Source organism: Zonotrichia albicollis, chromosome 23 (assembly GCF_047830755.1).
Source record: "Zonotrichia albicollis isolate bZonAlb1 chromosome 23, bZonAlb1.hap1, whole genome shotgun sequence".
NCBI lineage: Eukaryota > Metazoa > Chordata > Aves > Passeriformes > Passerellidae > Zonotrichia > Zonotrichia albicollis.
Window position 1 is genome coordinate 6345968 of NC_133841.1, and position 22854 is coordinate 6368821.

Genomic DNA, 22854 nt, shown 5'->3' on the forward strand with positions numbered 1-22854 from the left:
TGTGTAGGCCCTGGCCCAGAGTGGCTGCCCCTGGATCCCTGGCAGTGTCCAAGGCCAGGCTGGACACTGGGACACCCTGGGACAGTGGGAGTTGTCCCTGACACGGCAGGGGTGGCACTGGGTGGGTTTAAGCCCCCAGCAGCCCAGGCCCTGATGCTTTCCTTGCTCCATGGATTCCTTTGGGATCCCTGCAGCTCTGGGACCCCTGGGCTTTGTCCTTCTCCTCCCACAGCTCTTGGCCCCTCTCAGCACCCACCAGCTCAGTGCCAAACTCATCCCTGCTTCCATTCCCCAGCCCAAGAGAACCCCAAATCCCCTCAGCACCCAGCTCTGTAGGAGATGAAGAACCCCAAACCCCTAGGGAACCACCCCAAACCCTTCAGGCCATCACAGACAGCATTGGGGCAGCACCTGGCAGAGCCCACCCTGGATTCCTCCTTGGATTCTGCCTCCAGGAACCCAAAATCAGCAGGATTCCCCCAGGATGGGAGAACAGGCCTTGCTTTCACCCCAGGCAGGTCCCTGAAGTGGCACTGGGACAATCTGGGAGCACATTCCAGGCTCCAGCCCCACGTTCAACACCACCCACGGCCCTTCCAAAGGCAACACCACCCCCAAGGCACAGCTCTGTTTGGAAGTGAAGCCGAAAATAAAGAATTAAAATAAAAATATGAGAGAATAAAGGTGGAAAAGGGAATGGCATGAAACAGTTTGTGGGTGGGTGAGGAAAATCCCCAAATAAACAACCCCACATCCTGAAATTCCTCTGCGATAGATTGTGGTGGTGGTAATTAAGGTCCTTGCAGCTGTTCCAGAATTCCTCTCTGCCCTCCCACCAAACCAAACCCAGGGCTGAAATGTCCCATTCATTTGGTGGGATTAAGCTGAGCTTCACCCTGGGATCCACAGAGGATTCTCAACCACAATTACAGCCCCACCTGAGGGGGATGTCAGCAATATCCATCAGATTTTCAAGCAAACACACAGGAATATTTTTAAAAAGCAGCACTGAGATCTCTGTGCAGCTCCCACCCCATGTAATCCCTGCTCTGGGGAGAAATTAAATGGTTTAACAAGAAATAACTGAGCAAATCAATCCACGAGCAAGTATTGACTGCAGAGCCTTTGGAACAGCCCAGAAATCCAAGGATTTCATGAAGGATGGCACCAAACCCTGCCACAGCTCCCCAGGCAGAGGCCCAGGTGACAATTGGCTTTGGGGAGTTATTAAATCAGGAGAGCATTAACCCCAAACCCCAGGCCATGAACACACCCCAGGATGTTGGATCCGCTCATTAATTTCTCAGGATGAAAAATCCCAGGAAGAAAGAAATCAATGAGCACAGGGCAAGCAAGATGAATATTCCAGAGACAAAGAGCTCAGAGGGATAAATCAACCCCAAATCCAGGGAATGCAGAGCAGAGCAAAATCCAATTCAACATGAGCCTCAGCTCCTCCCAGATAGAGTCAGTCCATGGAAAACAGCTCCTCACTCACTGAGCTGCCCATTCTGGCACTTGGATTTGGGTTTTGGGAGAAGTTTAGAAGGCCAGGAGGTGCAGGATGCTTCCTTCCCTCGGAATCAGCATGTGGGCAGTTGGGAAGGTTGGATTTATCCAGCTCCAAGCATTCCTGGGTGGTTTTAAAGCCCATCCCTGGCAGTGTCCAAGGCCAGGCTGGACAGGGCTTGGAGCACCCTGGGATGGTGGAAGGTGTCCCTGCCATGGCTTTACGGTCCCTCCCAACCCAAACCATGCCAGGATTCTTGGATAACCACCCCAACAGCCCAACTTCATCTCCAGCCTAAAATAAGTAAAGCCACACCTCGACTGAGGACAGGAGACTCCACCTGATCCATTCACAAACCCTGATCCTTCTAGAAAACACTGACAGGGACAACAAACCCCTCCTGGAGCAGGCCAGGAAATAACTCAGAGCTGAGCCCTCCTAAATGGAACAAATCTGGATTTATCATCCCAAGCTCCAAAGATCACTGCAATCCTATATTTCCATTTCTTAAGGAATAAAAGCAACACTTCCCACACTGTTGGGATTTCTGGGCTCATTCCCCAGTGTCCTCTTCCTTTTCCATGTCACCCACAACACCCAACACCTCTGCCCCCATGGTTTGGAGGGGCTGGGAGGAGCAGGAGAGGGAATCTGCTGTGGAGATGGGCTGGGAGGAGCAGGAACGTCCTGGGTAGAGCTGGAATCACTCACAGGAGAGCAGCTCCTTCCCCCAGCCCCTTTGCTCTGCTCCACATCTCAGCCAGGACTCGTTTGCTCCAAATCCCCTCTGCTTTGGGCTTTTGCACAATTTGGATTGTGCAAATCCCCAGGAAAGCCTCACCTCCCCCTGGTCTTTTGGCCCAGAAGATGCTCTTGGAGCACCTGAGCAGGTTAGGGCTAAAACCTCTAAAAATTCTCTTTACACCCCCATTTACTTCATTTGCATTTATCTTTTCACACATCCTGCCTCATTCCTGTGCTCAGCTCACACCACAGGATTTTCCTGCCTCTCCTTGGGGTTCTCCCTCCAAATCCAGGAAGAGAAGCAGAAGCCCAAATAGCCCAGACAGGAGGGGCTCAGCCCCATAGGAAAGCTCAGCCCTGGGTATGGTACCTCCATCCCACAGACACACCTATTCCTTCCTTCCAGCTTTTCCTGAGTTGGATGCTCCTCTCCAAAAAAATCCCATCCCTCCTTTCCCAAACACTCCCATCCCTCAATTCCCAAGCACTCCCACCCCTCAATTCCCAATCACTCCCATCCCTCCTCTCCAGAAGAATCCCTGCTCAAGAAAAGGGGTTTGGTTTGTGCTCCAGCCCAGCCAAACTGGGAGCAGCTCCTGGAGGAAGTGGCCAAACTCAGCTGGGGGAAAATCATAAATAAAACGGGATTTTGGGGCAGTGCCCTGTCCTGAGCTCTGGGGACACTCCCAACCACAGGAATTGTTTCCTGCAGGCTCCACAGGGAACAGCTCTCTCCACCTGTGGTTCCCAGGTGGAAAAGCTCCTCAGCATCCCCTCAAGGACAAGGCAGAGGTCACTCCCTCCCCTGTTCTGTCACACAGGAGGAGGAGGAGGGATGTGCTGGGACACAAGGAGGTGGCACCGACCCCCCTCACCTGCAGAGCTGGGGCAGGGAAAGCAGATCCAGGTGGTTCCTGGCACAGGGACTCCCCTCTCCCTCCACCCTGGAGCCACACAGCCCCTTTTGGGATGGGAAGGATATTTTCCCTGTTTCCTCAGCTGAGCAATGCCCTCAGTGCTGTGAGCTCCAGGGATCACACCCCCAATTCCTCCCTCCCAGCCTCGGGGAGAAGCTTCTGGGACATTTCCAGGATGGCTGGAGGAGACCCTACTCCTCGGGCAGCCTGGTGGCAGCTGCAGAGCTGGGAGTGCCCAATTCCATCCCTGAGGAGCTCCTGCAGCACCCTCAGAGCAGCCTCGGACACAGCAGCACTCCAGGATTTATCCTGGCCGGCACAGCAGGACCCTGGCCAGGTTTGCTGCACCTTGGAGGAGTGAGGGCTCGGTGAAATTCGCTGTCAGCCCTCCCTGGCACCGGCAGATCCTGCCCTGGCACCCAGGAGGGAGAGGCAGCTTTTCCCCACTGCCCACCGCCTGTCCCTGCTGTAATTCCCGAATTTCCTCGTCCCACGGTACCGGTTTGTCCTGCTGGAAAGGACCTAAAAATCCGTTTTTATCTCGGATTTCCCCCCAGCTGTGGCCGCTCCCGCTCACAGCAGCAGCTGCTGCCTGCACGGCCGGGGCAGCTCCTCCATCCCTCCTCCCCTGCACAGTTCAGCGGCTGCCGTGACAAGCCCAAAGGGACAATTCCGTCTCATTTCCCGGCTGCACCCCTGGGATCCAGCTCGCAGGCAGAGTTTGCTCTGTCCCCACAGACCCCAGCCCCCGTTTAAGGATGCTCAGCCCCGCAGAGATCAGCGCACCGGAATATTCCAGCACCACCAGCATCCCGCTGCTCCCGGGCATCCTTCACGTGTGTCCAACACACCAGAGCTCCCAACAGTCCCACCGGGATCCTCCCAAGCACGGATCCGTTTGTAAAGCCCGGCCCCGAGCTTTGGGGTTGATCCAAGCCCCGCTGGTTAATCGGGGATCAAACACCTTTGGGATCAGCTCGGCTCAGCAAAGCTCCGCATCCCAAAGCGCTCCAGGGGTCCCAAAGGAGTGGATCCAGGGGATGGATGCACGGGGAGCCGAAGGAGCCCGGGCACAGCAGAGCCCGGCGGGATGGGCAGGGCTGGGCCGGGGGACCTCGGCTCGCACTGGGGAAAAATCTGAGTGCGACTACGCTGGGAGCAACGCGGAACGTGGGCAGGCAGCGGCGGGGATGGTGCGACATTAATTTAATTATTTCTCATTACAACCCAAGGCAGCAGCCAGCTCCTCACACGCCAGACAGTCACCCCTCAAACCAGAGAGCATCACTTGGAGCCGGTGCAAAAACCAGCGGGAGGGAAAGCGCTCGGTGGGCAGCGACCCGCAGGGAGCTCCCGGGCCGGGGGGAACCTCCCGGCCCTGCGGGACCTGCCGGATGCTGCCGGACGCACCGGGACCCGCTGGACCCTCCGGAACCTGCCGGACACACCGGGACCTGCCGGACACAGCAGGACCCACTGGACTCTCCAGAATTTGCCGGACACACCGAGACCTGACGGACACACCGGGACCCTCCGGGACCGCTGCGACCCCGGAGCGCTCCGGGCACGGTGGGCAAAGGCGCAGCGAGCGGCGGGGCCGGGAGCGGGACACGGAGCGGAACCGACACCAACCAAGAGTCCCTTAAAGCGACATCAGTCAGGGGTGCCCTTGGACCGACACGATCGGGGAACAGGGACCGGGACCAACACGAGCCGGGGATCCCTCGGACCGAGAGGAGCCGCAGACACGGAACAGAACCGACATGACCCGGGGGTCTCTTGGACCGCCACGAACCGGGGACAGAACCGACACGACCCAGGGGTCTTGGACTTGCACGAACTGGGGACACGGACAGAACCGACATGACCCAGGGGTCTCTTGGACCGACCCGAACCGGGAACAGAACCAACACGACCCGGGGGTCTTGGACCGACATGAACCAGGGGCACGGACCAGAACCGACACGAACCGGGGCTCTTGGACTAACACGACCTGGTGTTCTCGTGTACTGACTCGAACCGGAGACATGGGCCAGAACCGCCACGATCCAGGGCTGTTGGACCGACACGACCCGGGGGTCTCTTGGACTGACTAGAACTAGGGACATGGACAGAATCGACACGATCCAGGGCTCTTGGACCGACAGGAACCGGGACCAGACCGACACGACCCAGGGGACCCCGGACAGCAGCCGAGAGCAGGGGATGCTCCCGGCGCGCACTCACCGCGGAGAAGTTGTGCGGGCCGCAGAGCTCGCCGCGGTACTTGCAGGACAGCAGCATGTCCTCCAGCTGGTGGCCCAGGCGGTCCATGAAGTCGGCGCTGATGCCCTCGTAGTGGCGGGGCGGCAGAAAGAGGCGGAAATCGGCCAGTTTGGCGAACCAGCGCAGCCGCGCCTCGTCGGCGCGCAGCAGCTCGGTGAGCAGCGGCCGCGCGGTGCGGTTGGGCAGCAGCAGCCCCAGCCAGTGCCCCGCGTAGTACAGGTCGCCCTTGGAGAGGCGAGGGAAGCGCAGCGGGTTGTTGTTGCACAGCGTGACGGCGGGGAAGGGCAGCTGGCGGCTCCACTCGGTGCGCACGCGGGTGTGCGAGGGGAAGGCGAGCCAGTGCAGCAGGCGGTCGGAGGACCAGGCCAGCAGCAGCCCCAGCGCCGTGCAGAAGGCGAGCACCCAGAGCGCCCGGCGCGCCGGCGCCGCCCGCGCCGAGCACATGAGGCGCAGCCCGTGCAGCCGAGTGCGCAGCGCCGGCGCCCGGCGCCCCCGCGCCATGGGCGCTCCCCTCCTCCTCCTCCTCCTCCTGCCGCTCGTCCTCCTGCGGGCCGGGCTCAGGGCGAGCAGCGCCGCGCCATCCCCGGGCCCCCCGCCGGCTGCGGCCCCGAGCGGCGGGGGCAGCGCCCGCGGGCGGCCCGCGGCCCCGAGCTGCGCGGCGGGCGGCAGTTCCGGCAGCGCGGCATGCCGGGCCCGGGGCCACCGGGGCCACCGGCGCCGCCCGCACCGCCCGCCCCTGTCCCTGTGGCTGCCCCTGTCCCTGCCCGGCCGCGCCGCTCACATCCCGCGCTGCCGCGCCCCGCCCGACACCGGCACCGACCGAGCCCCGCCGCGACCCTGCCGGGCTCCGAGCCCGCGGACCCCGGGACCCCGGCGGGGAGAGCGCTGCGGGACCCACGCGCTACCCCCGGCCCGCGCCCGCCCGCCCCGCGCCGCGCCCGCCCCGCGCTGCCATCGCCGAGCGCTACGCCGGGCGCGCCCCGGCCAAGGGCTGCGAGCAGCAGGAGGAGGAGGAGGAGGCTGAGGAGGAGGAAGACCGGGACGAAGCTTGCCGAGGTGCCAGTCCCGGCCGCTCGGCGCTCGGGAGGCGGAGGGAGCGATGCTCGGCGCCGATCGCGCTGCTGCTTTCCCGGAGTAGCCCCCCGCTCCTCCTCCTCCTTCTCCTCCTCCTCCTCCTCCTCCGCCCCCCGTTATCCCCCGGCTGCCGCCGGCCCCGGCCCCCCCGCTGCCTCCTCCCTCCTCCGGCAGGAGTTTGTTTTTCTGCTTTTCAGCCAGCCCCGGGGGAGAACATAATATCAAGGAAAGCCGGGGGTAACGGAGGCGAGGCTTGCAGCGGGCTCCGTGCGGCCGCTGCGATCCGGGGAGGGGGGATGGATTGCGGGGGGCTCCGGGCTCGCTGCTCCCCGCGCCTCGGCTCCATGGAGCGGATGGGAAAGGCACAAACGCGTTCCGGGAAGCATCGCCCCCGCCCCTCGCTGCCCCTCACCCCGAGCCTGAGGAGCCCTTCGGGGTCAGAGGCTCCTCCTGCCCTGATCGGACACCAAAAGCCCCTTTCCCTTAACACCCCGTGCGACGGGAATAACTCGGGATGTGGATTGGCATCTCCTCGGCATTGCTGAGCTCGGATCTCTGCAAGCGGCTGCCGTTACCTTCATTTTGCTTTCAAACAGTACAGAGAAACATTCCTCTAATTGTGTCCAATTAAGCCGTAAGTGCCGGTAACTGCTCCGAATCCCCTCTGATATATTTTTTTTTCTCCCTCGGAATTAATTTTCCCTGTGCATTTGGAGCCGTATATTTTTACCCAATAGATGGAGTCGTTACAGCCTGCTTCTCTCCAGCCTCTCCCGGCGAGTTGCTTTTTTTATTGTGCCAAAGCTGCGAACGTGCAGCAGCCGCGGCTTGGAGGGCAGCCGGCCCAAAATCCCGCTCCTTGTCCTAAAACATGGGGGGAAAACGGGACCGAGAGGCTGAGCCTGAGCCCTGCAGGGCGGGGGCGGTGGCAGCAGCACAAACATTGCCTGAGCTCAGCCAGGTGCCCTCAGATAACTCGGCTGCCTTTTCCCCAGCTCGTGTCCATGCTCGGGAGCATTTTCCTATTTTTTAGCAGTGCTCGTGAGCAGTGAATCCTTCCCATCAGCCCAGCACCGGCCGTGACCTTTCAGAACCGAGTTCCCGTCTCCATGCCAGCAGCATCTCTGGCAGCTCCAGGGAGCCTCTCCTGCCGTTTTCCCGGCGGATCCCGGCTCGTTTTTCCCCGCCGCCTGTTGAAAGCACTGGGAGTTTTTCTCCTTGGCTCCCTCTCAGGATAATCAACATCCCAAGTGCTTCCCCACCGGCTGGGCCGGGGCTGTTTTATCCATGATTTATTGCCACAAACGAAAGGAAATAAAAGGTGCTCGACCATGAACATCCTCCCGAGTTCCCTCCTTCTCCACGCTCATCCCAGCCCTGTGGCACAGCTTTCTCTGGCAGGCAAAGCCCAGCCCTGCACTGGCTTCACTTTCAGCTCTTTCTCTTCACCAAAAGGTATTTCTTTGTTTTTTTTCGGTTTTCTGGTTTTTTCGGTTTTGTTGGGCAGGTGCAGCCTGGCAAAAGCGGCTTGTGAAGGAAAGAGCAGCAGCTTTGCACGGGAAGCAGCTTTTCCTGAAATCCACTCCAAATGATCCACTCATATCTCCTTGATTTATTAGAGGGAAGCAATTTTTCTAAATTAGCTGGCAAAGGGTGGTGGGATGGCCAAGGCCAGCTGGAGCTGGAATCCAAAAGGTTCCCCACAAAAACATTCCAAAGCCAAAGCAAACCTGAGGATGAAATTCCCACGTATCACCTGGTGGGACATGGCCCCAGCCTCTGGAAATTCTCTCCATGTTTGCAGTTGTTTGGGAAAGCAGCTCATTCCCTGCATCCGAGCCCTGGGTGATTCCTCAGGCAGCCACAGCAGCTCAAAGGCTGATTGGACCTAATTAAGTCCAATAAGAAATAATTGAGCTGATCCAGAAATATTGCTAATTCACCAACAAGTCACTTGAAAATTATCCCTTGAGCTGGGTGAGTTTCCTCCTTCTGGGGGAGAATGGATTGGGGGTTCTGTAGTTTGACAAATTCAGTGAATTATTGTGGGGAATCCCACCATTCCCCACCCAAAACATCCCCTGGGTGCTCTTGAAAGGGGACAGGAAGACAAATTTTGAAAGTTGTTCCAAACAAAACCTTTGGCTTCTTTTGAAACTTAATTTTCACCTCAAACATCAACCTGGATGAAGACAAAAAAGATTAAAGAAAAGCTTGAAATCCCCTGGAAATGAAATTGTTTTTGTTCTGCTGGATAGTGTCAGTATTAGTATTAATATCTGTATTTATTAGTATTAGTATTTATCCTGGAAGGGGTATTAGTATTTACTATTATTAGTAGTATTTATTATTAGTAGTAGTATTTATTAGTCTTTATCCTGGAAGGGAGCAAAAGGAGGGAGGATCCCCCTCCAAACTCCTCTCCCAGGTGATTTCAGCCTCCTTCCCTGGCCCTGTGTCCATTGGAGCATCCCAGGGGATTTCTGGGATTTATTCCCTTGCTCTCCTGAGCAGTTCCTGCTGGAACTGAGCTCATGCTGAGTGAGCAGCAGATTTATCCTGGGTTTTATCCCTGTTTTTTTCCCCTGGGGTTGCCCCAGGCATGGAGGAGCTCTGGGACATCCTCTGCTCTGCTGAGCCTTTAAGGGACCAGAATCTGGGGGACAAATTACAGGGCTGGGATCAAATGGGGCAGGATGGGGTTTGGATTTTGGGAAACAATTCCTCCCTGGGAGGGTGGGGAGGCCCTGGAATAGAATTCCTACAGAGGCTGGGGCTGCCCCTGGATCCCTGGAATGTCCCAGGCCAGGCTGGATGGGGCTGGGAGCAGCCTGGGGCAGTGGGAGGGATCCCAGGGGTTGGGACTGGATGGGCTTTAAGGTCCCTCCCAACCCAACCATTCCAGGATTCCCTGATCAGCCTTCATGGGCTGAATTTGGTGCTCCCAGAGCCCCTGCAATACAAAGATGGGGATTTTTGTCTCTCAGGCCCCCTGGGCTGGGAATGGGATCTCTCTGCTGGCACAGAGCCATCCCCGGGGCAGGAGCAGAGCCTGGCACCGCTGGGCACAGCTGGCACAGCTGGATGTGCTCATCCTGCAGAGAGCCCTGCCTGGGCCGGGCTGGACTTTTGGGACATGGGGATGGATGTGACCCCACAGCTCTTGGGGACAGGTGTGACCCCACAGGATCTAAGGATGGGTGTGACCCCACAGCCCCTCCTGGGACAGGTGTGACCCCAGAGCCCCCCAGAACAGATGTGACCCCACAGGCTCTGGGGACAGATGTGACCCCACAGGCTCTGGGGACAGATGTGACCCCACAGGATCTGGGGACAGGTGTGACCCCACATCCCAGGGTGTCGGGGCAAAATGAGCCCCAAGCCTGTTCTCCAGCCCCCAAACCTTCAGGAAGAACTCCCTGCTCTGCCCAACCCTGCAGAACCAATTCCTGCTGGAGGCACAAAGGCACAAAACATTGGAAATTGGGGTTTCCATGGAAGCCACAGCTCGGCCCTAAAGCCAGCCCTGCTGCCTCAGAGCCCAGAGATGTGACAGCCCCACCCTGGGCTGCAGAACTTGGGGAGCCCCCCAAACATCCAAGGGGGGGCTGCTGTTTTTTTCCTTGGCTTTGTTTCATTTTTCATGCAAATAAATTAAATAAATGCTTGGGCTTCCAGCTGGGAAATTCTCCCAAGGAATGGAGGGGATTTTGGGGGCTGCAGGGGTTTGGGGCTGTTTGCTTTGAGTGCAGGCAGGTGAAATATTCCATCCACCCCAAAATATTGGGAGCACATAAATAGTGCCAGGGTTTCTGCATCTGCTGCTTCACCCCAGCAGCACCGGAGGAGTAAAAACGTTGGGATTTCACAACCCTGTTCCAAAACAAAACAAAATATAAAAAATAGGGAAATTTTGGATATTTCATTTCCTTGTGCATGTTTAAAGGAATAAACCTGGGAGAGATCAAACAAATGCCCAAGTGTGGTGTGGCTGCTCCTTTGGGAATTACACTGGGAATCCCAGCCTGGATAAGGGAAATAAAGTGGGATTTTCCAGGCTTGCACAGAAGAATCCATGGAGAAGATTTCAGGAGCCAGATCCTGGCTGGGCTGTGGACCCTGCCCGTGGGGGTCCCTGATCCCAAAGGATCGCTGCACATCCCAAAGGATTTAATCTCATTCCTCTCAGCTTTTGGAGGGGACACAGGGCTGATCCAGGGGTTTAATTTGGGATCAGCTGTGGATTGAAGGTCCTGTCCTGTGCCACACATGGACAGATCTGACCCCACAGCCCTTGGGGACAGTAGTGACCCCACAGGGCTGTTGAATTGCCTTTAATTAGCAGGGTCTACTTTAATTGGTATTCCTGGCCTTCCTTAAAGCAATAAAAGGCTAATCCATAAATAAAGGTGTTTATAGAGATAGATATTTAAATACCTCCTCCTTTTCCTTCTGCAGGTAGGGAAGAGGAAGGATTTGGATCTATTTTAAGCTCACAGCTGGCATCCTCCCAATTATCTCCTTTTCTCCCCCCCATTTTCCATTTCACTGCTGAAGAAGTGAGGGGAGGAGGTGAAACAAATGGAAACACCTCTGGATTTGCGAAGGATGGATTTGAACAGGAATTCTTTGGAGCAAATGAAACAGCCAAGTTCTTGTGGCCTCTTCCTATCAAATTCCTTCTTTGCCATCAGGAATGGGGCACCCTGGACCTGCCAGGGAACAGATGTGACCCCACAGGCTCTGGGGACAGATGGATTTTGGAAAACAATCCAGGCTTAGCCCAGCTCTGCTCCAGGACTCTCTGTGGATTTTGGTGACCCCAGGGCTGGCCAGGAGCCTCCCCCTGTCCCTGGGGGCCCCAAAACTCTGTCCAGAGATTAAAAGAAGTCATGGAATGGTTTGGGTTGGTTTGAAATCTTAAATCCCCCCAGTGCCACCCCTGCCCTGGGACACTGCCAGGGCTCCACAGCTGCTCTGGGAATTCCATCCCAGCCCCTCTCCGTCCTCACAGGGAAGGAGTTTTCCATATTTGCAACCAAAATCTCCCCTCTGTCAGTGGGATCCATTCCCCCTTGCCCTGTCCCTGCAGGTCCCAGCCCACAGGCCCTGTGCAGATTTTGGGGCCCAGGACCCTCAGGATCCTGCAGGGCCTTTGGATGAGCTTGGCCAGCTCCCAAGAGGGACTGCAGCAGTGATGGGAACATCAAACATTAGCATCAAATCAATGTTGGCATCAAATCAGGCAATCCTGGAATGGTTTGAGTGGAAAGAGACCTCAAATCCCACCCAGTGCCCCCCCTGCCATAGTAGGGACACCTCGCACTGTCCCAGGGGCTCCAAACCCCAATGTCCAGCCTGGCCTTGGACACTGCCAGGGGCAGCCCCAGCTGCTCTGGGAATTCCATCCCAGCCCCTCCCCACCCTCACAGGGAACGATTTTTCCTATTTGCAACCAGAATCTCCCCTCTGTCAGTGGGATCCATTCCCCCTTGCCTTGTCCCTGCAGGTCCCAGCCCACAGGCCCTGTGCAGCTTTTGGGGCCCAGGACAGGCCCAGGGCCCTCAGGATCCTTCAGGGCCTTTGGATGGGCCTTGCCTCCAGGAGGGACTGCAGCAGTGATGGGAACATCAAATATTATCATCAAATCAATGTTAGCATCAAATCAGGGAATCCTGGAATGGTTTGGGTGGGAAGGGACCTCAAATCCCACCCAGTGCCACCCCTGCCGTGGCAGGGACACCTTCCCCTGTCCCAGGGGGTTCCAAACCCCAATGTCCAACCTGGCCTTGGGCACTGCCAGGGGTGCAGGGGCAGCCCCAGCTGCTCTGAGAATTCCATCCCAGCCCTCCCCACCCTCCCAGGGAGGAATTCCCAATTCCCAATATCCCATCTCTGCCATTCCCTGTGTCCTGTCCCTCCATCCCAGGGGACAGTGCAGGGACACCGCCAGGTGAGGTGCTCGGTGCCCCATCCCTGAGCTTTTGGGGCACTTCCCCCCTTCCTTGGCCCTGCTGGAATTATCCTGGATCAGGGCAGCCAGAGGGGAAAGGGAAAAGAACAGATTTTAAAGGAGCCCTGAAGTGTGCAGGGAAAGGGGGAATCCATGGGACACATCCAGAGGCTGGGAAATGAATCCAGCCTCAGGAAGACAATGAAGATTTGAGTATTGAATATTGAGTATTGAGTACTGAGTATTGAATATTCAATATTGAATATTGAGTATTGGATATTGAGTATTGAATATTGAGTATTGAATATTGAATATTATCTGTTTTCTGGCTCTCAGATACACAGATTATTGCAATTTTTCCCTGAACCTCTGAACTTCAGAGCCTGGGGTTTTTTTTTTTTTGTTCCTGTTTATTTTCCTTTTCCCCAGTTCCTGAAGGGCTGGAATTGGCTGGCAGCTCCTGGCTGGGAGCTCCTGTTTTGGGTGCTGAGGGGCTGCAGGGAGGGGTGATGCTCTCTTGCTTCCCTTGGCATTTCAGCTACACTCCAAGGCTCCATGGCTGGGACCACTGGAGATGTTCTGCTTTAATTAAAGAGGAATCTCAGGAAGGAAAACTTCCTGAGCTTATTTTGCTGTTCAAACCTGGCTTGCTCAAGTCTTTGGTCCTGAGATGTGGATGGAGCTGGTCCATATGGGATTGGGCACCTCCTACACCTTTATATGGGATTGGGCATCACCTTCATTTGGATTGGGTGTCACCTACACTTTTATTTGGGATTAGGCATCACCTACAGCTTCCTTTGGGATTTAGGCACCTCCTGCACCTTCATTTAGGATTAGGCAGGACCTACACCTGCACCATCACCTCTGGATGTGGCAGTGAGCTGTGGCAGGAAGAAATATGGGAGGGAAATCCCAGCCTCCGTGTCCTGGGGAATTGTTCTGGATACCCCGTGGGAATAAGCCTGGAGTGGGCTGGAGGCTCCTCTGCACCTGCCCTGACCCCAAATTTCACATTCCCAAGGGGAGCAGCATCTGGAAAGGAGGAGGCTGGAGCTTCCCAGCCCGTGGGTCACCCTGGGACATCCTGGAGGGTCGTGCTGAATGTTCCATGTCCTGCCCTGTACCTGGAGAGACAATTCCCTGCTAATTCCCCCCTTCCTGAACCTTTTTCCCTCCCTTTAAATTCACTGGACCTGGCAAATCCAGAGGAATACTGCTCTGTGTTTGGAGAGGGTGGAAAATTCTCTCTCTCAGGGAGTTTGGCTTCCAAACCAAGTTCAGGGAGCAATTCCTTAAGTTGAGGTTTATTCCTTGTCATTCCAAGGGATTTGAGGGCTCTCCTGGCAGGAGGAGAAAAGAGAAAAAGCCCTTTCCAGGTGGGAAAAGGGAAAAAGCCCTTTCTCCTCAAACCTGGAGATGTTTCCAATCCACAAGGCTGCCACATGCCTGCTTCTATGGCAGCAGGAGGGAAGTGGGAAAATGAAGTTTCAGATCCTGAAGGATTAAAGGAAGGGTCACCTCCACATCAGCCTCTGATCCCACAGCACCAGGATCATGCTTGGAAGTTTTTTTTGTTCCCTGAATCTGCTGGAAAACAAATGTGGAACTCCTGGGCCAGACTGGAGTATCCACTTGGAGGTTGGGGCTGGAATTTTTGGGATTGAACAGCCCTGGAGTGGTCCCTGGGTCAGGGCCCAGAGTTGCCACTGAAACCTCCTCATTCCCAAATCCTGGGATTTGTGGCACAGGAATTGCAGGGAAATTTGCTGCTGCAAAATTTCCCATTTAGGGGTTGGAGTGATTGGCCCTGTGTCCCAGATTGCAAGACAAGATGGTTTCTATTTACCATCTGTCAGAGGTGGGACAGTTGTCTTATGTTCATTGGGCAGTTTTCCTTATCTCTTCCACAACTGGGCAGACATCTGCTGATAACAGACTATTGAATGTCCCTGCATGGCTGATAAGAACTACAGCATCCCATTGGGAGATGTGAGCCCAGAGGGAGGAGCCAAGCATTCCTACCTGGATATAATCTGGAGATTCTGGAACACCAGCACGGCTTCTCCACTGGATTTCTCAGAGGAACAGCAGCTGCCTCTTCCACTGGATCTTCAGAGGAAAACTGCACCTTTCTACAGGATCCCTGCTCCAGCAGAACCACCCCTGGCATTGCAGGAGGGCCGAGCCACAATTCCAATGGGACTGCTGCCAACTCCCTGACCCACAGGGTGTCAGGTTGGGTTCTGACTCTTTCAGGGTTGGTTTGTGTTACTGCATTGTTTATTTCATCTTTTTATTTTCTTCCCTAATAAAGAACTGTTATTCCTGCTCCCATATTTTTCCCTGACAGCCCCTTAATTTCAAATTTATAGCAATTTGGAGGGAGGAGGTTTACATTTTCCCTTTCAGGGGAGGTTCCTGCCCTCCTTAGCAGACACCTGGCTTTCCAAACCGAGACACCCTGTGTGGAGAATGGTGGAATCCTGGAATGGTTTGGGTTGGGAGAGACCCTAAAGCCCCTCCTGTTCCCAGCCTGGGGACACCTCCCACCATCCCAGGGTGCTCCAGCCCCTCCAGCCTGGCCTGGGTCATGGCCAGGGATGGAGCAGCAGGGCTGGGGACGATTCCAGAGGTGGCACCCAGAGCTGGGGCTTTGGGGACAGGAGAGGCCCTGTCCCCATGATACACATCCTGAAAAATCCTCTTTGCCCAGGATTTTCTCCTGGGAAGCTGAGAAGCCTCAAAGAGGAATGAAAACAATAATTATCTGATTGCTGCTCCTGTTTGCTGCTTTGAAATGTGGCTTGGACATTGTTACCAACAGGTGAATGTTTGATTGGTTCCATGTGAATTGTTTTTAACTAATGACCAATCACAGTCCAGCTGTGTTGGACTCTGAGTCAGTGACAAGTCTTTTATTATTCATTCTTGTTAAGCCTTCTGATGTATCCTTTCTCTTTCTTTATAATAGCACTTTTAAATATAATATCATAAAATTAAAATTAAATTAAATTAAATTAAAATAAATCAGCCTTCATAAAATTCATAAAATTAAATAAATCACCCTTCTGAGAATATGGGGTCAAATTCTCATCTCTCGCCTCGTCCTGGGTACCCTCACAACATCACAGGACCCCAAGGTTTGGGGTGTTCCCGTCCCAGCTCATCCTTGCCAAGCACGGGGCTCACATTGGAGGAAATCAATTAATGCAATTACTGTAAAAACCCCTGCAGCACCTGTGGGATGAGGCTGGAAGTACAAACATGACCTGACGCTGCCCCCTGTGAGCTCCCAGACTCTGCAGAAACGGGGAAGAATCCAGAGCTCCTCCCGAGGGAAGCAGCCCCTTTCTGCTCACAGCAAAACCTCCCCCTCTCCGTCAAAAAAAGCTTCAATTCCTGTCAAAAATCTCTTCAAAGGATCCAATCTGACAGCCCCAAAGCTGCTCCAGTTCCTTGCAGATTCTGTAGGAATGCTGCCAGTGATCCCAGCAGGGCTCAGTCAGGCCATCTCCAGTGTGGGATCCCAGGTGGCTGCAAACTCCACACACCAGAGAATTTGGGAATTTTTACCCCTTTCCTGTGGATTCCCAGGGCTGGAGGCTGCAGGGTGGGTGCTGAAGGTCTGTCCCACTGCTGTCCCTGTCACCTCAGGCCCAGGGGCATCCACAGGGATCTGGGGAAGCAGGACAGGCTGGGGGCAGAGCAGGTAAGTGCCACCTGAGGAGCTGCCAAACTGAAAGGATCCAACCAATTTTCCTTTGGCAGCCTAATGGTGACAGCAGTTGTGTGGGAAGATTAATGGAGAAAAGGTTGGATAAAATAGAAGCTCCATCCTGAAGTTTTTCAGCTGCTTTTTTGCAGTTATGTAATTGTAAATGACATTGATTTTTATAAAAACCCACAAACAACACCAGGAAACTTGGAATGTTTCGGGCTGGATTCTGCTCCTGCTGCCAGCAGAGGAAATCTGGGGTTTTCTTGCATTTCAGGGCAGTTTCAGGCTGGTTTTTTCGGGGATCAGAAGCAGGATTTGGCTCTCAATAGCCTTGGAATGGCACTGGAGCCGTGAAGGGAGCAGAGCAGGGGCTGAGCTGCCACAGTCAGGGAATTGTCTGGGTTTGTATCTGGCCAAAATTCCCTGTACAGGCTGTTCCTGGATAGCCAGCACCAGCAGGGACCAGGATTGCTCCTGGTGTGGGCTGTGTCCAGCCTGGGTGATCCTTGTGACCTCCAGGAAAGGCCCCCCTGCCCTTCCTGAGGAGCTTTGGGGGTTCCTGGCTCCCATCCCACAGATCCAGATATGGGACCAAGGTTAAAGCCAGGGATGAGTTTTTAGGGGAATGATGGGATTTGCTCTGAGGTTGGACTCAGTGACCTTTCCCAGCCTCTGTGATCCTGGGGTGGCACCTGCAGGAGCAGCAGGACATTCCCATTTCCATTCCCATTCCCATTCCCATTCCCATTTTTATTCCCAGTCCCATTTCTATTCCCAGTCCCATTCCCAGTCCAGTCCATTCCCTGTCCCAATCCCATTCCCATTTCCATTTCCAGTCCATCCAACCTGGCGGGACCTGGGATCACCCTCACGGCTCCTGGGCTCACAGGACTCTGCTCAATCCCTGTTGGATCTGACCCTGGGACACAGGGAAAGGGAAGACACTGGGAAAAATGGGAAATGATTCCTCAGTGTGCCTCAGTTTCCCTGGGACACAGTGAGAGGACACTGGGAAGAAATGGGAAATGACCCCTCAGAGTGCCTCAGTTTCCCCAGGTACAGCAGCAGCATTCCAGGCCCAGGCTGGGACAACGTTCAGGACCTGGCTCAGGTCAGTCCTGGCCTCTCTCCTGCCAGGACCCAGCCCCTGGGAGCTGCTCCCTCTCCCATTCCAGTCCTCAGGACTTTCATGAAATCATGGAGTGGTTTGGGTGGAAGGGACCTCAAAGCCCACCCAGAGCCACCCCTGCCATGGCAGGGACACCTTCCCTGTCCCAGGCTGCTCCAACCCATCCAGTCTGGCCTTGGGCATTGCCAGGGATCCAGGGCACCAATGGAATAACCCTTCCCATCTCCAGGGAAGAATTCCGTTCCAATATTCCACTAAAATCCACCCTTTTAATCCTTTCCTTTAATGCTTCCCTGCATTCTCCAGCCTTTGGCTCCTCTGATGCCTGACAAGGAATATTTTTGTTATTAAACTGCAGCAGGAAAAGGTTCCTCCCTCCAGGAGGGAAGTTTGGAGTGGCTCTGCCTTGGCACAAAGATCTTGTCAGGATTTGTTTTCCTGGAGAGACATTCCCTGAAGGAATATCCTGAGTGTTCCTGGGGATGCGTGAATCCATTCCCTCCCCCTTCTGAGGTTTGCTCCAGGTGTAGAAGACACCAGGATGACATTTCCTGGTCTCTTCTGTTTCTTCTCTGTATTTTCCCCCAAAATATTGGATACACCAATATTCAGAACTCCTCTCTTCCCCTCTCTCCTCCTTTCCCAGCCCTTGGATGTGGCTGGGTGAGCACATGGAGCTTCCCTGAGCCGTGGGTAATGGGCTGGATGATTCTCCACGATTTTCTCCAAGAGTTTTCCCTTCCCAAGGCTATCTCCTCTCTGGAGTTGATATTTTAAAACAATTTCCCTGGAGGTGAAAAAGCTCCCTGGAGAATTGAGAAAGCTTGACTGGAAATGCTCCCATCAAACCCTTCCTGCTCCCTGCTTTTGGGCAGTTCCCTCCTGCTGGAATTTGAAGCTTTTAGCAACTTCTCAGTGTGGTTTTTTTATTTTTATTTTTATTTTTGTAATTTAGTCCTTTATTTTGGGAACAAGATGCTTTAAGGAAGGATTTGTTCCCATGCCCAGCTGTAAAATCTGGGAATGAAGGCAGGATTTGCTCCTGTGTTCGTGTACCAGTGTAAAATCTGGGAATGAAGGGAGGATTTGATTCCATGATCTTGTACCAGGTGTAAAATCTGGGAATGGAGGATTTGGCCCTGTGTTCCCATGCTCAGCTGTAAAATCTGGAATGAGGGGAGGATTTCCGTACCACCTGTAAAATCTGGGAATGAAGGGAGGATTTGTTCCCATATCCAGCTGTAAATTTAGGAATGAAGGGAGGATTTGATTCCATGATTCTGTACCAGCTGTAAAATCTGGGAATGGAGGATTTGGCCCTGTCTTCCCATACCCAGCTGTAACATCTGGGAATGAAGGGAAGATTTGCTCCCATGTTCCTGTACCTGGTATAAAATCTGGGAATGGAGGATTTGGCTCTGTGTTCCTGTACCAGTGCAAAATCTGGGAATGAAGGGAGGATTTGTTACCATGCCTAGCTGTAAATCTGGGAATGAATGGAGTGTTCCTGTAACAGTGTAAAATCTGGGAATGAAGGGAGGATTTGTTCCCATCCCCAGCTGTAAATCTGGGAATGAGGGAGGATTTATCCCTGTGTTCCTGTATCAGGTGTAAATCTGGGAATGAGGGAGGATTTGCCCCTGGGTTCCTGTACCAGCTCTAAAATCTGGGAATGAAGGGAGGATTTGCCCCTGGGTTCCTGTACCAGCTCTAAAATCTGGGAATGAAGGGAGGATTTGCTCCCATGCCCAGCTGTAAATCTGGGAATTATGGGAGTGTTCCTGTACCAGTTATAAAATCTGAGAAGGAATGGAGGATTTGCTTCCATGTTCCTGTACCAGCTGTAAATGTGGGAATGAAGGGAGGATTTGCCCCTATGTTCTTGTATCAGCTGTAAAATCTGGGAATGGAGGATTGGTTCCCATGTCCAGTTGTAAAATCTGGGAATGAAGGGAGGATTTGCCCCTGTGTTCCTCTACTATAAAATTTGGGAATGAAGGGAGGATTCGTGAACCAGCTGTAAATCTGGGAATGAACACATTCCCATCTCCCATCTCCCCTTTACCACCATCAATTCCCTGCTGACAGGAGCTGATGGGAGTCAGGAGGCTCCAGATAAGTGGGAATCAGAGCTGGGAATCTGCCAGGCCATGGATCACCCTCCAGAACTCCCCCTCAATGCTCCCACTGAAAGCAGGACCCTTTCTTTCCCTGCAGCATCTCCTGCTTTCCCATCTGTCCCTTGGGACTGGGGACACCTGGGTGTGCCACAGCTGGGACAGGACACACTAGAAAGTTTTATTTTAATTATTTTCTAGTCTCCTTTGAGATATACAACCAACTTAGCCTTTCTTTTTAGGATTCTCCTGCTTTTGTGCCACTTTAATGAATGTCTCTAATTGTCACTATGATATTTTCTGAAAAATCCCTTCGCCAGGATTTTTCTCTTGAGAAGCCTCAGAAAAGAAATGTAAACAATAATTATCTGATTGCTTGGAATGTGGTCTGGAGGTTGCTTACCAACAGGTGCATCTTTGATTAGTTCCATGTGAATTGTTTTTACTTAATGACCAATCACAGCCGGCTGCGTCAGACTCTCTGGTCAGTCACGGGTTTTTATTATTCATTCTTGGCTAGACTTCTGATGTCTCCTTTCTCTTTCTTTAGTATATCATAATATGATATGAGGTAATGTAATGTAATATAATGCGATATAATGTGATGTGATGTGATGTGATTTGATGTGATAATATAATATAATATAATATAATATAATATAATATAATATAATATAATATAATATATATCATCCTTCTGAGAACTTGGAGTCAATTCTCATCTCTCACATCGTCCTGGGACCCACAACAACACCCCAACAATTAATGACCACATCTAATTGCATTCTTTACCCTGTATATGGCATTAACTAATGAGAAATCATGGTATAGAGAATTATTATCTTTTTTCTGAAGTTAATTTGCATAACACGATGCACCAAAAATCTCTGAGAAATGAAGACATTACTGTGATGCTTGACCTCATACTGAATGGAAACCTGGTTTGAAACCTCAGAATTTCCCAGAATTTCCAGTGATTTCCAAACTCTCCACCCACAGCTGAGTTTACTCTAACTCATGTGTCTGACAACTTACATTATAATGTTAGAGTTTAAACCTTGTGCCTGTGGCCACTGAAATCCTCTCAATCCCCTCCTCCCTGGGGTGTTTTCCATGACAATGGAGCTCCTTTTCTCTTTGAGATCCCATTGTGCACTGACTCCCCGGGGAGCTGTTCCTGCAATAATGGCACGGATCAAATAATCTGATATATTTCCCTGGAATAACAGCACAGGACAAATAATGTGATATATTTCCCCGGAATAATGGCACAGAACAAATAATCTGATTTATTTCCCTCTGCCATTTCTGCTGGGGATAACAGCATCACCTGGTGCTGAGCTTGGAAATGGAAGGAGGAATTCCACATTGATCCTGGAGCTAAGCTGAGGGGAAAGTGGCACAGAAAGCTTTTCCTGGGATTGTTCTCCATGGAATTGTTTTCTTGAGCAGCTTTGGGGCTGGGATGTCACCAGTTCCTTGGGACCCTGCAGTTCCTTCGGGTTACAATAATGGGATCGCAGCCTGGATTGGGTGGCAAGGGGCTTTAAGGACCCAGTGCCACCCCTGCTATGGCAGGGACACCTTCCACTGCCCCAGGGTGCCCCAAACCCCAATGTCCAACCTGGCCTGGGACACTGCCAGGGATCCAGAGCCAGCCCCAGCTGCTCTGGGAATTCCATCCCAGCTCCATCCTGAGCAGTCACTGAGTTCATTTAAATGAAATAAACTGGATAAAATTCCATCCTTCAGATGGAACTTTGTGCTCTGGCAATGGGGACTGGGGCACCGAAGCACCTGAGAGCTGCAGAGCTGCCTCTGCTCTCCCTGCAGCAGCTGCTGGGGAGGGGGAGCTGTCAGCTCCAGCCCTTCCCTGCAGCCACTTCAGTTGGATAAATGACATTTTTAGTGGGAAAGCTGAATCCAAACATCCTCAGTTGGCAGGGGCTGGAATTTCATTTGCCAAATCTCACTCTGACTGTGGAAATTCTGTGTTTCAGGACGGTTTTCCAATGGCCAGGCCTGCAGGGCCTTTGGAGTGAGGGAGCTTTGGGGGGTCAGGATTTGGGCTGAGGAGGAGAAATGGGGTGCAGATGTGAAGGTGATGGCAGGCCCAGCTGGATGTGGGACCAGACACTCCTGGGATTGCAGGAGCCAGCATCTCATCCCAGCCTGGCCCAGGAGGGGAGCTCGGGATGGGATGGGATGGGATGGGATGGGATGGGATGGGATGGGATGGGATGGGATGGGATGGGATGGGATGGGATGGGATGGGATGGGGGCTCTGGGGTGGAGTGAGATTAATTCTGTCTGTATTGACCAAAATCTGACTTTACTGGGTAAATCCAGCCACACAAAGCCCCCAGGCTGGGTCTGCCAAGATAAAATCCAGCAGGGAGTTCCAGGAGCCATCCCAAATCCTGCTCCAACAGTGCAGGGCTGGGAACTGGGATTTGCTGATGGTCTCAGGTTAGGCCTGGGAAGTGACAGTGACATTTCAGGAGGACAGCTCAGGAGACAGGGACTGGGTGTGGGTGGCTCATCCCAGCTCTCCATCCACCACCTCTGGTCCCAACCCTTGGAACTGATCCCAAGGGGACCCAGCAGGAACAGACACCCCTCAGATGGAGCTCAGGGATCACCCCCAGAGAGGAGGAATCAGCTCCTGACAGCCCAGATCCCACAGCACCTGCTGGAAACCCTCCCGTCAGGCACTTCCCAGGCACTCAGCACCATCCTGATCCATGGGGATGGATCCCAAGCTCCTTTTCCCAAGATCCTTTTCCCAAGATCAAGGACATCTTTTGGCAACCTTGGAACAGCTGTGGCTGCCCCTGGATCCCTGGCAGTGTCCAAGACCAGGCTGGACATTGGGGTTGGGGCAGCCTGGAACAGTGGGAGGTGTCCCTGACATGGCAGGAATGGCACTGGGTGGGCTTTAGAGTCCCTCTAACCCAAACCATTCCATGATTCCATGATTTTCTGATCTTCCATTACCCACTACACAGAATCCTGGAATATTCTGAGCTGGGAAGGACCCCTAGGATCATCCAGTGCAGCCCCTGGCCCTGCCCAGACCCCCCAACACTCCCACCCTGGGCATCTCTGGCAGTGCTGTTCAAACCCTTCTGGAGCTCTGGGACCATTCCCTGGGCAGTGCCAGCACCTCTGGTGGATGAACCTTTCCCTGATCTTCATCCCAAATCCCCCTGGCACAGCTCACAACATTCCCTGGGTCCTGTCCCTGCTCACGAGGACAAGGAGGTCACCTTGTTATAGGGAATTTCCTTGTGGTTGTGAAATTTTGGACACAACCCCTGTGAGAGCTGGGGGAAAAATCCAGGAGGAAAGGGACACTGAAATCAGGCACAGAGAAATTCCTGACACAGTTTTGGGTATGGAAAGCAGAAACTCCTTAGGAAGG

At 53.7% G+C, this 22854-nt stretch overlaps 1 protein-coding gene across 3 annotated transcripts in view; it reads right to left on the reverse strand.

The window, feature by feature from the left end:
* The window catches only part of LOC102073733 (acid-sensing ion channel 2), a 479347-nt gene that overhangs the window by 75048 nt on the left and 381445 nt on the right, over window positions 1-22854 (reverse strand). Inside the window, exon 1 of one of the 3 annotated variants that reach the window (XM_074557916.1) lies at window positions 5398-6615. The exons of the other annotated variants lie outside the window; for them this stretch is intronic. Within the exon in view, the coding sequence (XP_074414017.1) occupies window positions 5398-5937 (540 nt within the window). The 5' untranslated portion in view covers window positions 5938-6615. Of the gene's footprint in view, window positions 1-5397; window positions 6616-22854 lie in introns of those variants that run through there. 3 annotated transcript variants of the gene reach the window in all.